Raw genomic sequence first — 17,665 nt, 5'->3', positions numbered from 1 at the left:
AGGTGGGACCGGTGTAGATGCGGCATGTTGGCCGGTGTGGGCAAGTTGGGCCGAATGGCCTGTTTCCACGCTGTGTCTATTCCGGTGAAGGTCAATGCTTAGAATCTGCGATTTTTTTTGTCCGATGTAGATATCGATCAATGTTGCGAAGAATGAATATTTACCCGATGAGACCGCACATATAACGATTGAAATGGGAGATGAGGGACAAGCATCACTTGCCATGGTGGACAGTGCGATCTACATCCTCAACAGCAAGAATAAACTTACAGCCAAACAGGTACGTTTAGTTCGGTTTTGTGGCGCGTCGAGAGAGGCCCGAAATAACGCGAGCCCGGGTGGTCCAGAAAGTCGGGAGCTTGATGGCTACCGCGTCGACAGCTGCGGCCTGGTCGGCGTGCGAGCTGGACGGACGGTCGGCTTTCGATCGTGTGTCCATGCTACTATGAATGGACCGTCGAGGTCACCAATGTGGCGCGTCGAGAGAGGCCCGAAATAAAGGCAAGGAGCCGGATATTTTGGGGCGTTTGATTTATTACTCAGTTATCAGACGGGTCGAGTCTGCTGGGACGGCTTCGCGCCCAAAACCTTGTCCTTATATACCTAGTCCAGGACCGCCCCCCTGGACTGGTCCATTCCCGTGCCGAGGGGTCGGTCGTGGTATGGTATGGCCCGACCCTTGGGAGCCGCCACAGTTTTGTTTATTGCCACATATTGCCATATAGTCATAGAGCATGGAAGCAGGCCCTTCGGCCCATCTTGCCCATGCCGACCAACGTGTCCCATCTCTACGGGACCTACTTGCCTGTGTTTGGACCATTCCACCAGGGCCTGTTTCCCCTCTGTATGACTCAATGGCTGTAATTAGTAAGTATGCAGATGATACTAAGATAGGTGGTGGTAGTTAATAATGAAGTAGAGTTTCAAAGTCTACAGAGAGACTTGGGCCTTTTGGAAGGGTGGGCTGAAAGATGGCAGATGGAGTTTAATGCTGATAAGTGTGAGGTGCTGCATTTTGGTAGGACAAATCAAAATAGGACGTACAGGGTAAATGGTAGGGAATTGAGGAATGCAGTGGAACAGAGGGATCTGGGAATAACTGTGCATTGTTCCCTGAAGGTGGAATCTCGTGTGGATAGGGTGGTGAAGAAGGCGTTTGGTATGCTTGCCTTTATAAATCAGAGCATCGAATATAGAAGTTGGGATGTAATGTTAAAATTGTACAGGGCATTGGTGAGGCCGAATCTGGAGTATGGTGTGCAGTTCTGGTCGCCAAATTATAGGAAGGATGTCGACAAAATGGAGAGGGTACAGAGGAGATTTACTAGAATGTTGCCTGGGTTTCAGCACTTAAGCTACAGAGAGAGGTTGAGCAGGTTGGGTCTTTATTCTTTGGAGCGTAGAAGGTTGAGGGGGGGCTTGATAGAGGTTTTTTTAATTTTAAGAGGGACGGACAGAGTTGACGTGGGTAGGCTTTTCCCTTTGAGAGTGGGGAAGATTCCAACAAGGGGACATAACTTCAGAATTAAGGGACAAAAGTTTAGGGGTAACATGAGGGGTAACTTCTTTACTCAGAGGGTGGTGGCTGTATGGAATGGGCTTCCGGTGGAAGTGGTGGAGGCAGGCTCGATTTTATTATTTAAGAGTAAATTGGATAGGTATATGGATGGGAAGGGATTGGAGGGTTATGGTCTGAGAGCGGGTAGATGAGACTAGGTCAGGGAGAATGGTCGGCGTGGACTGGTAGGGCCGAACGGGCCTGTTTCCGTGCTGTAATTGTTATATGGTTATATGGTTATATGGTTAATTGGGCCAAAGGGCCTGTTTCCAACCCTTATAGTCCTGTGACTCTATAAAAGTGTCTTAATAGAAATAATATCCAAAAATCCCCAAACGCCCGTCCACCACCATCAAAGTCCAAAACATTCTGCGTTATTGAAATGTTACTGTGTGTATCAGGGTGGCACGTAGGCGCAGCGGTAGAGTTGCTGCCTCACAGCGCCGGAGACCCGGGTTCGGTCCCGACCACGGGCGCTGTCTGTACGGAGTTTGTACGTTCTCCCCGTGACCTGCGTGGGTTTTCTCCGGGTGCTCCGGTCTCCTCCCACACTCCAAAGACGTGCAGGCTTGCTGGTTAATTGGCTACAGGTACAGTGAGGATTAGGTGCAGTGAAAGGCATTTGTTGCGTGCCAACCAAAGATACTAGAGGAGCAATAGACAATAGACAATAGGTGCAGGAGGAGGCCATTCGGCCCTTCGAGCCAGCACCGCCATTCAATGTGATCATGGCTGATCATTCTCAATCAGTACCCCGTTCTTGCCCTCTCCCCATACCCCCTGACTCCGCTATCCTTAAGAGCTCTATCCAGCTCTCTCTTGAATGCATTCAGAGAATTGGCCTCCACTGCCTTCTGAGGCAGAGAATTCCACAGATTCACAACTCTCTGACTGAAAAAGTTTTTCCTCATCTCAGTTCTAAATGGCCAACCCCTTATTCTTAAACTGTGTGTGGCCCCTGGTTCTGGACTCCCCCAACATTGGGAACATGTTTCCTGCCTCTAACGCGTCCAACCCCTTAATAATCTTATACGTTTCGATAAGACCCCCTCTCGTCCTTGTAAATTCCAGTGTATACAAGCCCAGTCGCTCCAGTCTTTCAACAGACAACAGTCCTGCCATTCCGGGAATTAACCCGGTAAACCTACGCTGCACGCCCTCAATAGCAAGAATAGCAAATAAATACCTTCGATTTGTACCAGCATCTGCAGTAGTTTTCTTACGAAGTCCCGCGTGATGTGTCTCCTTGCAGATATTCGAACGAATGAACTCCTACGACCTCGGCTGCAGTTTTGGAGGGGGTGTGGATGGTGCGCACGTGTTCATGGACGCCGGGCTGGCCTTCATCTCCAACACCGGTGCCTCAAAGATTCGAGAAGGTGAGCAGAAGGCTTGCGGAAGGGAGAGGATAGACGCGGAAAGCTGGAGTAACTCAGCCACTCAGGCAGCGTCTCTGGAGAGAAGGGGTGGGTGACGTTCGGGGCCTCGACCCTTCTTCAGACCGAGAATCGGGGGGAGAGGGAAGCGTGAGGTACAGGCGGCGACGTAGAGAGATTAGTGGGCTAAATTAGAGCACATGGTATTGGGGGTAGGGTACTGACATGGATAGAAAATTGGTTGGCAGACAGACAGCAAAGAGTGGGGATGAATGGGTCCCTTGTGAGCCATTTTGGGCCCCATATCTGAGGAAGGATGTGCTGGCTCTGGAGAGGGTCCAGAGGAGGTTTACGAGAACGATCCCAGGAATGAGTGGGTTAACCCATGATGAGCGTTTGTCAGCACTGGGCCTGTACTCGCTGGAGTTTAGAAGGATGTACCAATGTTCTACAGATTCACGATCAGTTCCTGTGGATTGGAGGGTAGCTAATGTTGTCCCACTTTTTAAGAAAGGAGGGAGAGAGAAAACGGGAAATTATAGACCAGTTAGTCTGACGTCAGTGGTGGGGAGGATGCTGGAGTCAATTATAAAAGACGAAATTGCGGAGCATTTGGATAGCAGTAACAGGATCGTTCCGAGTCAGCATGGATTTACGAAGGGGAAATCATGCTTGACTAATCTACTGGAATTCTTTGTGGATGTAACTAGGAAAATTGACAGGGGAGAGCCGGAGGATGTGGTGTACCTCGACTTTCAGAAAGCCTTCGACAAGGTCCCACATAGGAGATTAGTGGGCAAAATTAGAGCACATGGTATTGGAGGTAGGGTACTGACATGGATAGAAAATTGGTTGGCAGACAGAAAGCGAAGAGTGGGGATAAATGGGTCCCTTTCAGAATGGCAGGCAGTGACTAGTGGGGTACCGCAAGGCTCGGTGCTGGGACCGCAGCTATTTACAATATACATTGATGGCTTGGATGAAGGGATTAAAAGTACCATTAGCAAATTTGCAGATGATGCAAAGCTGGGTGGCAGTGTGAACTGTGAGGAAGATGCTATGAGGTTGTAGGGTGACTTGGACAGGTTGTGTGAGTGGGCGGATGCATGGCAGATGCAGTTTAATGTGGATAAGTGTGAGGTTATCCACTTTGGTGGTAAGAATAGAAAGGCAGAGTATTATCTGAATGGTGTCAAGTTAGGAACAGGGGACGTACAACGCGATCTGGGTGTCCTAGTGCATCAGTCACTGAAAGGAAGCATGCAGGTACAGCAGGCAGTGAAGAAAGCCAATGGAATGTTGGCCTTCATAACAAGAGGAGTTGAGTATAGGAGCAAAGAGGTCCTTCTACAGTTGTACAGGGCCCTAGTGAGACCACACCTGGAGTACTGTGTGCAGTTTTGGTCTCCAAATTTGAGGAAGGATATTCTTGCTATTGAGGACGTACAGCGTAGGTTTACTAGGTTAGTTCCCGGAATGGCGGGACTGTCGTATGTTGAAAGACTGGAGCGACTAGGCTTGTATACACTGGAATTTAGAAGGATGAGAGGGTATCTTATTGAATCATATAAGATTATTAAGGGATTGGACACGTTAGAGGCAGAAAACATGTTCCCAATGTTGGGGGAGTCCAGAACCAGGGGCCACAGTTTAAGAATAAGGGATAGGCCATTTAGAACGGAGATGAGGAAAAACTTTTTCAGTCAGAGAGTTGTGAATCTGTGGAATTCTCTGCCTCAGAAGGCAGTGGAGGCCAATTCTCTGGATGCTTTCAAGAGAGAGCTAGATAGAGCTCTTAAGGATAGCGGAGTCAGTGGGTATGGGGAGAGGGCAGGAACGGGGTACTGATTGAGAATGATCGGCCATGATCACATTGGATGGCGGTGCTGGCTCGAAGGGCCGAAAGGCCTCCTCCTGCACCTATTGTCTATTGTCTATGAGTTACTAGACAATGAGACTCAACAAGACGACTTTGATACCAGTACAACGACTTGGGTCGGGGTGGGGATGGAGGGAGAGGGAAAGCAAGGGTTACAGACTGATGTCAGGGGAGGGGGGCGGGACAAAGATAGAATGTAGTTGGAGACAGGAAAACTAGTGGGAGAACTGGGAAGGGGGAAGGAATAGAGAGGGAAAGCAGGGACTATCTGAAGTTGGAGAAGTCAATGTTCATACCGCTGGGGTGTAAGCTGCCCGAGCGAAATATGAGGTGCTGTTCCTCCAATTTGCACTGGGCCTCACTCTGACAGTGACAGTGGCTTCAATGGATGTTATAAAAACATGAATGAAGATGGGGGGGGCCTCATTGAAACGTACAGAATAGTGAGCGGCCTGGATAGAGTGGATGTGGAGAGGATGTTCCCACTGGTGGGAGAGTCTAGGACCAGAGGGCACAGCCTCAGAATTAAAGGACGTTCCTTTAGGAAGGAGATGAGGAGGAATTTCTTTAGTCAGAGGGTGGTAAATCTAGAGGAATTCTTTGCCACAGAAGGCTGTGGAGGCCACAAGTCAGTGGATATTTTTCAGGCAGAGATAGATGGATTCTTGATTGGTGCGGGTGTCAGGGGTCATGGGGAGAAGGCAGGAGAATGGGGTTGGGAGGGGGAGAGATGGACCAGGCGTGATTGAATGGCGGAGTGGACTCGATGGGCCGAATGGCCTCATTCTGCTCCCGGATGGTCTCTGGCGCTGTGAGGCGGCAACTCGACCGAGAGGGGGAGAGATGGACCAGGCGTGATTGAATGGCGGAGTGGACTCGATGGGCCGAATGGCCTCATTCTGCTCTCGGATGGTCTCTGGCGACGTGAGGCGGCAACTCGACCACTGCGCCACGCTCTAATTCACTGTCTGTTGCCTCCTGACAGGTTTGTCCTGCAGAACGCAGGGGCGGACGAAAAGGTCACTTAACCTCCAGATGGAGTACATGGGAAAATGTAAGAAACGGTTTGCGATCCCGTTCATTCGTGGAAAAAAACGTTTGAAAAATTTGCCATTCTGAAATAAAAACAGGGGGGGGTGGGGTTGTGGATCACATGCAGGCAGACGAATGTAGTTTAACTCAATACGGTGGAGCGGCAGTAGAGTTGCCGCCTCACAGCGCCAGAGGCCCTGGTTCGATCCTGACCACTTTTTTTTTTTTTTTTTTTTTTTTTTAAATATATAAAAGTTTTATTCTAAAGAAAAACATACAAACATACTAAGCAAAATGTGATCAAACAAAAGCCGCCTGTATCGGCCGTTTACAAATTAAACAATTATTACATTAAAATCCCGCCATCTCTGTCAACAATACATTCAACCCCCCGCGGCGACCAGCGTTCCCGGACGGCCTCCAGAGTCCTCGTGGACACCGCGTGTTCCCTCTCCAGGGACACGCGGGCACGGACGTAAGCCCGGAACAGGGGTAGGCAGCCGACTTCTGTGAGGCCGTCGACTGCCCGCTGCCTGGACCCGCGGATGGCCATCTTGGCCAGGCCCAGGAGCAGACCGACAGGGAGACCCCCTCCTCCCTCCTGACCCTCCCCCCTCTGTACCGGGTGCCCAAAAATTAAAAGCACCACGGGTGCTGTCTGTACGGAGTTTGTACGTTCTCCCCGTGTCCTGCATAGGTCTTCTCCCACATCTTCCATTTCCTCCCACACTTCAAAGTCGCACAGGTTTGTAGCTTAATCGGCTTGGTAACATTGTAAACCAACTGTGTGAAAAAGTTGCCCCTCAGATTCTTATTAAATCTTTTCCCCCTTCACCTTGAACCTGTATCCTCTGGTCCTCGATTCCCCTACTCTGGGCAAGAGACTCTGTGCGTTTACCCGATCTATTCCCCTCATGATTTTCCACACCTCTATAAGATCTCCCCTCATCCTCCTGCGCTCCATGGAATAGAGACCCAGCCTGCTCAACCTCTCCCTGTAGCTCACACCCTCTAGTCCTGGCAACATCCTCGTAAATCTTCTCTGAACCCTTTCAATAGACAATAGACAACAGACAATAGGTGCAGGAGGAGGCCATTCGGCCCTTCGAGCCAGCACCGCCATTCAATGTGATCATGGCTGATCATTCTCAATCAGTACCCCATTCCTGCCTTCTCCCCATACCCCCTGACTCCGCTATCCTTAAGAGCTCTATCTAGCTCTCTCTTGAATGCATTCAGAGAATTGGCCTCCACTGCCTTCTGAGGCAGAGAATTCCACAGAGTCGCAACTCTCTGACTGAAAAAGTTTTTCCTCATCTCCGTTCTAAATGGCCTACCCCTTATTCTTAAACTGTGGCCCCTGGTTCCGGACTCCCCCCATCATCGAGAACATGCTTCCTGCATCTAACGTGGCCAACCCCTTAATGGTGGCACGGTGGCGCAGCGGTAGAGTTGCTGCCTTACAGCGAATGCAGCGCCGGAGACTCAGGTTCGATCCTGACTACGGGCGCCGTCTGTATGGAGTTTGTACGTTCTCCCCGTGACCTGCGTGGGTTTTCTCCGAGATCTTCGGTTTCCTCCCACATTCCAAAAACGTACAGGTATGTAGGTTAATTGACTGGGTAATATGTAAAAAAAATCGTCCCTAGTGTGTGTAGGATAGTGTTAGCGTGCGGGGATCGCTGGGCGGCGCGGACTCAGTGGGCCGAAGGGCCTGTTTCCGTGCTGTATCTCTAAATCTTAATCTAAACGGCCAACCCCTTATTCTTAAACTGTCGGCCCTGGTTCTGGACTCCCCCAACATTCGGAACATGTTTCCTGCCTCTAGCGTGTCCAACTCCTTAATAATCTTACACGTTTGACAACATCTTTCCGATAACATGGTGCCGGGAGATTTTCAGGTTTGTGTTATACTTCGTGGTCCGGTACCTGTTGTACCTTTGTTATGACCCTGGACGGACCACAAGTACACGTGTGTAAAAAGTTACAATGCTGGAGCTTAACTCCAGGCTGTTTATTCCACGGCCACCTGGAACCAGAGTGCCCACCTAATCACCTCATTCCCTTATATACATGTTACTACGCAGGCAAACAAAGTAGTCCTTGTGACACAACAAAGTAGTCCCAGCAATATCACAGCGGTAGAGTTGCTGCTTTACAGCGAATGCAGCGCCGGAGACTCAGGTTCGATCCTGACTACGGGTGCTGCACTCTAAGGAGTTTGTACGTTCTCCCCGTGACCTGCGTGGGTTTTCTCCGAGATCTTCGGTTTCCTCCCACACTCCAAAGACGTACAGGTATGTAGGTTAATTGGCTGGGTAAATGTGAAAAAATTGTCCCTAGTGGGTGTAGGATAGTGTTAATGTACGGGGATCACTGGGCGGCACGGACTTGGAGGGCCAAAAAGGCCTGTTTCCGGCTGTATATATATGATATGATATGATATGATCCCCCTTGTCTTATATAAAATCTTTCCAGTGTATACAAGCCTAGTCGCTCCAGTCTTTCAACATATGACAGTCCTGCCATTCCGGGAATTAACCTACCAGATCTCGTTGTACGTTCACTTTTCCTAACTTGACACCATTCAGATAATACTCTGCCTTCCTATTCTTACCACCAATGTGGATAACCCCACACTTATCCACATTAAACTGCATCTGCCATGCATCCGCCCACTCGCCCAACCTGTCCAAGTCACCCTGCAACCTCACAGCATCCTCCTCACAGTTCACTTTGGTTTGCTTGGGTTTTTCCTTTATCTTTCTAGGGCTAAAATATATTCAACAAACACAACTAAAACACAATTGCTTTTTTCGCTGTCATGGTGGTCACTCCTCAGCAGGTGGTCACTCATCTCCGGGAGGTCACTCATCTCCGGGTGGTAGGCATGCAGGTGCAGCAGGCAGTGAAGAAAGCCAATGGTATGTTGGCATTCATAGCGAGGGGATTTGAGTATAGGAGCAGGGAGGTTCTGCTGCAGTTGTACAGGGCCTTGGTGAGACCGCACCTGGAGTATTGCGTACAGTTTTGGTCTCCTAATCTGAGGAAAGACATTCTTGCCATAGAGGGAGTACAGAGAAGGTTCACCAGATTGATCCCTGGGATGGCAGGACTTTCATATGAAGAAAGACTGGATAGACTCGGCTTGTACTCGCTGGAATTTAGAAGATTGAGGGGGGATCTTATAGAAACTTACAAAATCCTTAAGGGGTTGGAGAGGCTAGATGCAGGAAGATTGTTCCCGATGTTGGGAAAGTCCAGAACAAGGGGTCACAGTTTAAGGATAAGGAGGAAGTCTTTTAGGACCGAGATGAGAAAGTTTTTTTTCACACAGAGAAGTCAAGTCAAGTCAAGTCAAATTTATTTGTCACATACACATACTCGATGTGCAGTGAAATGAAAGTGGCAATGCCTGCGGGTTGTGCACAAAAATAATTACAGTTACAGCATATAAATAAAGTTAATAAGTTACTAAACATAGCACAAAAAGTGTCGACAAAAATTTAGTCTCTGGGGTTATCAAAGTTGACAGTCCTGATGGCCTGTGGGAAGAAGCTCCGTCTCATCCTCTCCGTTTTCACAGCGTGACAGCGGAGGCGTTTGCCTGACCGTAGCATCTGGAACAGTCCGTTACTGGGGTGGCAGGGGTCCCTCATGATCTTGCTTGCTCTGGATCTGGAGTGGTGAATCTGTGGAATTCTCTGCCACAGAAGGTAGTTGAGGCCAGTTCATTGGCTATATTTAAGAGAGAGTTAGATGTGGCCCTTGTGGCTAAAGGGATCAGGGGGTATGGAGAGAAGGCAGGTACAGGCTACTGAGCTGGATGATCAGCCATGATCATATTGAATGGCGGTGCGTACAGGCTCGAAGGGCCGAATGGCCTACTCCTGCACCTATTTTCTATGTTTCTGTTTCTATGGTCACTTGTGATACAACAAAGTAGTACCTGCAATATCACAACAGTTTGCTGGCGTATAGGTTGGCCTCACGCCAACCCGCGGTGTCTCAGACAAAAGAGACTCCCCCCCTCGTCTCCTTCCTCCTTACGCGAGTTAACTGTGTCTGTATCTTAGTGGGCCAGTACAAGGATGAAAGGCTGAAGAGCTGTTGCAAGGACGGCATCACCTTGATCCCAATGAAGAAGCGGTGTGACGACCGGGCGAAGAGGGTGCGGGAGGAGAGGTGTCGGGAGACCTTCCTTGACTGCTGCCATTATGCCAGGGAGCTGAGAAGAAACCAGACCTACGCGGAGGAAGCATTGGGGAGATGTAAGTGTTGGCGTGTGGAAGCACAGAAACACAACCACAACCACACTTTACTAGCCAAGCGTGCTTTGCAACACACGAGGAATTCCATTTGCCGTACAGTCACGCCAATAAAAAGCAACAGGACCCACAAAGTACATGTTAACATGAACATCCCCCACAGTGACCCCTCCACATTCCTCACTGTGATGGAAGGCGACAAAAGAGTTCAATCTCTTCCCTTCTTTGTTCTCGGGGGGGCCTCGAACCTTCCGTTGACGGGACGATCTTGACTCCCGTAGCCGGCGGCGTTTGTGCGCTCCGCGTCAGGGCGATCAAGCTCCCGCATTGGGGGGGAATCTCAGCTCCCCCACGCGGGACGATCTTCCCCGGGTCGGGGCTGGTCGAACCTCGTGTGGTTTGGAGCTTCCCGACATCGGACAGCTAATGTTGTCCCACTTTTTAAGAAAGGAGGGAGAGAGAAAACGGGAAATTATGGCGGCACGGTGGAGCAACGGTAGAGTTGCTGCTTTACAGCGAATGCAGCGCCGGAGACTCAGGTTCGATCCTGACTACGAGCGCTGCCTGTACGGAGTTTGTACGTTCTCCCCGTGACCTGCGTGGGTTTTCTCCGAGATCTTCGGTTTCCTCCCACACTCCAAAGACGTACAGGTATGTAGGTTAATTGACTGGGTAAATGTAAAAATTGTCCCTAGTGTGTGTAGGATAGTGTTAATGTGCGGGGATCGCTGGGAGGCGCGGATTTGGTGGGCCGAAAAGGCCTGTTTCCGCGCAGTATCTGAAATATGAAAAAATAAAATAAAACAAATACCAGTTAGTCTGACATCAGTGGTGGGGAAGATGCTGGAGTCAATTATAAAAGGCGAAATTGCGGAGCATTTGGATAGTAGTAACAGGATCGTTCCGAGTGAGCATGGATTTACGAAGGGGAAATCATGCTTGACTAATCTTCTGGAATTCTTTGAGGATGTAACCAGGAAAATTGACAGGGGAGAGCCGGAGGATGTGGTGTACCTCGACTTTCAGAAAGCCTTCGATAAGGCCCCACATAGGAGTTTAGTGGGCAAAATTAGAGCACATGGTATTGGGGGTAGGGTACTGACATGGATAGAAAATTGGTTGGCAGACAGAAAGCAAAGAGTGGGGATAAATGGGTCCCTTTCAGAATGGCAGGCAGTGACTAGTGGGGTACCGCAAGGCTCGGTGCTGGGACCGCAGCTATTTACAATATACATTAATGACTTGGATGAAGGGATTAAAAGCACCATTAGCAAATTTGCAGATGATACAAAGCTGGGTGGTAGTGTGAACTGTGAGGAAGATGCTATGAGGTTGCAGGGTGACTTGGACAGTTTGTGTGAATGCATGACAGATGCAGTTTAATGTGGATAAGTGTGAGGTTATCCACTTTGGTGGTAAGAATAGGAAAGCAGAGTATTATCTGAATGGTGTCAAGTTAGGAACCGGGGACGTACAACGAGATCTGGGTGTCCTAGTGCATCAGTCACTGAAAGGAAGCATGCAGGTACAGCAGGCAGTGAAGAAAGCCAATGGAATGTTGGCCTTCATAACAAGAGGAGTTGAGTATAGGAGCAAAGAGGTCCTTCTGCAGTTGTACAGGGCCCTAGTGAGACCGCACCTGGAGTACTGTGTGCAGTTTTGGTCTCCAAATTTGAGGAAGGATATTCTTGCTATTGAGGGCGTGCAGCATAGGTTTACTAGGTTAATTCCCGGAATGGCGGGACTATCATATGTTGAAAGACTGGAGCGACTAGGCTTGTAAACACTGGAATTTAGAAGGATGAGAGGAGATCTTATCGAAACGTATAAGATTATTAAGGGGTTGGACACGTTAGAGGCAGGAAACATGTTCCCAATGTTGGGGGAGTCCAGAACCAGGGGCCACACAGTTTAAGAATAAGGGGTAGGTCATTTAGAACAGAGATGAGGAAAAACTTTTTCAGTCAGAGAGTTGTGAATCTGTGGAATTCTCTGCCTCAGAAGGCAGTGGAGGCCAATTCTCTGGATGCATTCAAGAGAGAGCTAGATAGAGCTCTTAAGGATAGCGGAGTCAGGGGGTATGGGGAGAAGGCAGGAACGGGGTACTGATTGAGAATGATCAGCCACGATCACATTGAATGGCGGTGCTGGCTCGAAGGGCCGAATGGCCTCCTCCTGCACCTATTGTCTATTGTCTATCGAAACTAGGCCGTAAATTAAAACTCAAAGGTGAAATCTTATCTTCAGCGTCCGGGACTAACGACAACAGTTTCATCGATCTGACGCAACTTCAAGTCCGTAGTTACTTCCCACAAAGCACCCTCTGGACGACATTGAAAGACTTGGACAAAGGCAGCAAAAGGTACGGATCATAAACTCATCAGCTCATCAGTTTAAAGGAGCAGAATTAGGCCATTCGGTCCATCAGGTCCACTCCACCATTCAATCATGGCCGATCTATCTCTCCCTCCCAACCCCATTCTCCTGCCTTCCCCCCGTAACCCCTGACACCCGCACTGATCAAGAATCTATCCATCTCTGCCTTAAATATATCCACTGACTTGGCCTCCACCAAAGGTACTAGAGGGGCAAGATGGACCACTATGTCGACATCGCCTGTACTGAAGTGTAGTACGCAAAGGAGCGTAACGTCCGCCATTTTAGTAAGCAAAACCCACCGTTCGCTCGGCCTCTCGCAGTGTAATCAGTGTTTTGGCGGAACAGTGTGTGTGATGATACCATTAAAATGCAGAATATATCTCATCTATCAATTCACAATTCATCTTTTTCTTTTTAAATGTTTCAGCAAGTTTCTGCCTACTAAAATGGCGCCGTTACGTCCTACGGTTTTTAAGGTCGAGTGGTCTATCTTTGGTCTCTATTGGAGAGATCTCCAAAGATCTCTATTACCTTCGGTCTCCACGGCCTTCTTTGGCAATGAATCCCACAGATTCACCACCCTCTTGACTAAAGAAATTCCTCCTCATCTCCTTCCTAAAGGAACGCCCTTTAGTCTCTGGTCCTAGACTCTCCCACTAGTGGAAACATCCTCTCCACATCCACTCCATCCAGGCCTTTCACCGTTCATAAGTTTCAATCAAGTCCCTCCTCGTCTATTAGACAATAGACAACAGACAATAGGTGCAGGAGTAGGCCATTCAGCCCTTCGAGCCAGCACCGCCATTCAATGCGATCATGGCTGATCACTCTCAATCAGTACCCCGTTCCTGCCTTCTCCCCATACCCCCTCACTCCGCTATCCTTAAGAGCTCTATCCAGCTCTCTCTTGAAAGCATCCAACGAACTGGCCTCCACTGCCTTCTGAGGCAGAGAATTCCACACCTTCACCACTCTCTGACTGAAAAAGTTCTTCCTCATCTCCGTTCTAAATGGCCTACCCCTTATTCTTAAACTGTGGCCCCTTGTTCTGGACTCCCCCAACATTGGGAACATGTTTCCTGCCTCTAATGTGTCCAATCCCCTAATTATCTTATATGTTTCAATAAGATCTCCCCTCATCCTTCGAAATTCCAGTGTATACAAGCCCAATCGCTCCAGCCTTTCAACATACGACAGTCCCGCCATTCCGGGAATTAACCTAGTGAACCTACGCTGCACGCCCTCCATAGCAAGAATATCCTTCATGGGCATCATTCCTGATACTTAATGGTGATTTATGATTTTGTTTTGTTTTCGTAGGGTGCAAGTTAACCTTCCTAGTTCCATAACTACTTGGGAAATTCAAGCCGTTGGCATGTTTAAGAATAAAGGTGAAAACCTTTCGGGTCTGAGATTTATGAACTCGATCGAAAGATACAGCATGGAACCAGGCCCTTCGGCCCACCCAGTCCGCGTCGACCAGCGATCACACGTTCACACACTAGTTCTACGTTATCCCACTTTCTCACCCACTCAGGGGGACAATTAATCTCCTGTCCATCGAACTACACCTCCAGCACCCTAGCACTATCCTACACGCGAGGGACAATTTACAATTTACAGAACCATTTCGGTAGCTTGGGGATCTTATCGAAACGTATAAGACAGAGTAGAGTGGGCGGCACGGTGGCGCGGCGGTAGAGTTGCTGCCTTACAGCGAATGCAGCGCCGGAGACCCGGGTTCCATCCTGACTCCGGGCGCCGTCTGTACGGAGTTTGTACGCTCTCCCCGTGACCTGCGTGGGTTTTCTCCGAGATCTTCGGTTTCCTCCCACACTCCAAAGACGTACAGGTATGTAGGTTAATTGACTGGGTAAATGTAAAAATTGTCCTTAGTGGGTGTAGGATAGTGTTAGTGTGCGGGGATCGCTGGGCGGCACGGACCCGGTGGGCCGAAGGGCCTGTTTCCGCGCAGTATCTATCTCTAAAGTATCTCTAAGATTATTAAGGGGTTGGACACATTAGAGGCAGGAAACATGTTCCCAATGTTGGGGGAGTCCAGAACCAGGGGCCACAGTTTAAGAATAAGGGGTAGGCCATTTAGAACGGAGATGAGGAAAACCTTTTTCAGTCAGAGAGTTGTGAATCTGTGGAATTCTCTGCCTCAGAAGGCAGTGGAGGCCAATTCCCTGAATGCATTCAAGAGAGAGCTAGATAGAGCTCTTAAGGATAGAGGAGTCAGGGGGTATGGGGAGAAGGCAGGAATGGGGTACTGACTGAGAATGATCAGCCATGATCACATTGCATGGCGGTGCTGGCTCGAAGGGCCGAATGGCCTCCTCCTGCACCTGTTGTCTATTGTCTATTGGTAGCGCAGCAGTAGAGTTGCCGCCTTACAGCGAATGCAGCGCCAGAGACCCGGGTTCGATCCCGACTACGGGCGCTGCCTGTACGGAGTTTGTACGTTCTCCCTGTGACCTGCGCGGGTTTTCCCCGAGATCTTCGGTTTCCTCCCACACTCCAAAGACGTGCAGGTTTGTAGGTTAATTGGTTTGGTATAAGTGTAAATTGTCCCTGGTGTGTGTAGGATAGTGTTAGCGTGCGGGGATCGCTGGTCGGCGCGGACTCGGTGGGCCGAAGGGCCTGTTTCCACACTGCGTCTCTAAACTAAACTAAACTAAACTAAACTAAAGGAGCTTTTAACTATACCTCGGTACTGTACATGTGACAATAAATGAAACGAAGCCAAAACTAAATCAAGATAGATTGACACAGAAAGCCGGAGTAACTCAGCTTCTCTGGAGAGAAGGAATGGGTGGCGTTTCGGGTCGAGACCCTTCTTCAGACTGAGAGTCGGGGGAGAGGGAAAAGAGAGATATAGACAGCAACGTAGAGGGATACAGAAGAAATGAATAAAGGGTATGCAAACAAGGGACGGCGATAAAGGAAACAGGCCACTGGTAGCGTAGATAGACACAAAATGCTGGAGCAACTCAGCGGGTCGGGCAGCATCTCTGGAGAGAAGGATTGGGTGACGTTTCGGGTTGAGACCCTTCCTTCAGCAGTGGGCTCGGTGAAAACGAGTCATTGACAATGAGACTCGACAAGCCAACTTTGAAACTGGCACAACGACTTCAGTTCCGTTTAGTTTATTGTCACGTGTACCGAGGTACAGTGAAAAGCTTTTGTTGCGTACTAACCAGTCAGCGGAAAGACAACACACGATTGCAATCGAGCCGTCCACAGTGTACAGACACTTGATAAGGGGAATAACATTTAGTGCAAGGTAAAGCCAGCAAAGTCCGATCAAGGATAGTTCAAGATTTCAAGATCAATTTATTGCCACATGCACTAATTAAGGTACAGTGAAATTTGAGTTACCTTACAGACATACTGAGTGAAAAGCAACAACACACACAGCCACAGAAAGTAAAATTTACCATAAACATCCACCACAGCTGGTTCCACGTTCCTCACTGTGATGGAAGGTAATAAAGTTCAATCAGCTTCCTCTTTGTTCACCCGCGGTCGGGGCTGTTGAACCGTCCGCGGTCGCCGCTGCCGACTGTCCGAGGCCCTCGCGTCGGGGCGATCGAAACTCCCCGCGTGGGGACGGTCGAAACTCTCTCCGCGGCACGGAGCTCCCGGGTCGGCCTCTTCTCACCAGAGACCGCGGGGCTTCATGGCGTTAACGTCCGCAGGCCCCGCGGTCGGAGCTCTCCGCCGTCAATCCCCGGCGATGTATCGCGAGCTCCACGATGTTAAAGTCCGCGCCGCGCCCGCGGGAAAGGCCGGCAACTCCTCGAGGTCAGGCCGAGGGTCACCAATGGGGTCGATCGTAGTTCAGCGTTGATCTCCGGCTGTGGTAGGACGCGGGAGGGACAGGCAGGGGGAGGGACACGTAGACAAGGGGAGGGCCAGGGTTACTTGACGTTAGCATTTTCATGTTTATTTTCCTTACATTAAAGGTTTTTGCATTGCGGAACCCAAGACATTGAAAGTTTTCAAACAGATATTCATATCTTTACGATTACCCTACTCCGTGAAAAGAAATGAACAATTAGAAGTGAGAGCTGTAATCTATAATTATATAAACAAGGATCTTCAGGTAAGGGGAAATAATTGTACTACGGGCAGTTCTACTGTAACACAACATTCCTGTTCTTAAGAGAACTTAGTTACACAAAAATTACGTGTCGGAAGGAACTGCAGATGACGGTTTAGTTTAGAGATACAGCGCGGAAACAGGCCCTTACGGCCCACCGGGCCCGCGCCGACCAGCGATCCCCGCACACTAACACTGCCCTACACCCACTAGGGACAATTTACACACTCACCAAGCCAATTAACCTACAAACCCGCACTTCTTTGGAGTGTGGGAGGAAACCGAAGATCTCGGAGAAAACCCACGCAGGTCACAAGGGGAAAACGTACAAACTCCGTACAGGCAGCGCCCGTGGTCGGGATGGAACCCGGGTCTCCGGCGCTGCATTCGCTGTAAGGCAGCAACTCTACCGCTGCGCCACCCTAAGATATTTCTTATCGCAGATTGGCGCAAAATGCCGGAGTAACTCAGCGGGACAGGCAGCGTCTCTGGGGAGAAGGGATGGGTGACGTTTCGGGTGAAGACCCTTCTTCAGACTGAGAGTCAGGGGAAGGGAATCCAGAAACCGGAGGTGCAAAGGGACTTGGGAGAGCTGGTGCAGGATTCCCAAAAGGGTTAGTCTGCAAGTCGAATCGGTAGTAAAGAAAGCAAACGCAATGTTCAAGCATTTATTTCGAGCGGGCTTGTATACAATAACAGGGATGTAATGCTGAGGTCAGGTCCCATTTGGAATATTGTGAGCCATTTTGGGCCCCATATCTGAGGAAGGATGTGCTGGCTCTGGAGAGGATCCAGAGGAGGTTCACGAGAACGATCCCAGGAATGAGTGGGTTAACCCATGATGAGCGTTTGTCAGCACTGGGCCTGTACTCGCTGGAGTTTAGAAGGATGTTCCAACGTTCTACAGATTCAGGATCAGTTCCTGTGGATTGGAGGGCAGCTAATGTTATCCCACTTTTTAAGAAAGGAGGGAGAGAGAAAACGGGAAATTATAGACCAGTTAGTCTGACATCAGTGGTGGGGAGGATGCTGGAGTCAATTATAAAAGACGAAATTGCGGAGCATTTG

The 17,665-nt window shown here is 49.4% G+C and overlaps 1 protein-coding gene across 1 annotated transcript in view; it reads left to right on the top strand.

Moving 5' to 3' along the window:
* LOC144603196 (complement C4-like) overlaps positions 1-17,665 on the top strand; it is a 127,285-nt gene that overhangs the window by 36,390 nt on the left and 73,230 nt on the right. The window contains 7 exon segments of the mRNA XM_078416376.1: positions 131-280; positions 2,811-2,937; positions 5,799-5,867; positions 9,922-10,116; positions 12,361-12,475; positions 13,813-13,883; positions 16,461-16,600. Coding sequence (XP_078272502.1) covers positions 131-280; positions 2,811-2,937; positions 5,799-5,867; positions 9,922-10,116; positions 12,361-12,475; positions 13,813-13,883; positions 16,461-16,600 — 867 coding nt within the window.

The sequence above is a fragment of the Rhinoraja longicauda genome, chromosome 19, assembly GCF_053455715.1.
Source record: "Rhinoraja longicauda isolate Sanriku21f chromosome 19, sRhiLon1.1, whole genome shotgun sequence".
NCBI classification, from domain to species: domain Eukaryota; kingdom Metazoa; phylum Chordata; class Chondrichthyes; order Rajiformes; family Arhynchobatidae; genus Rhinoraja; species Rhinoraja longicauda.
This window is presented reverse-complemented; position numbering and strand designations above follow the sequence as displayed.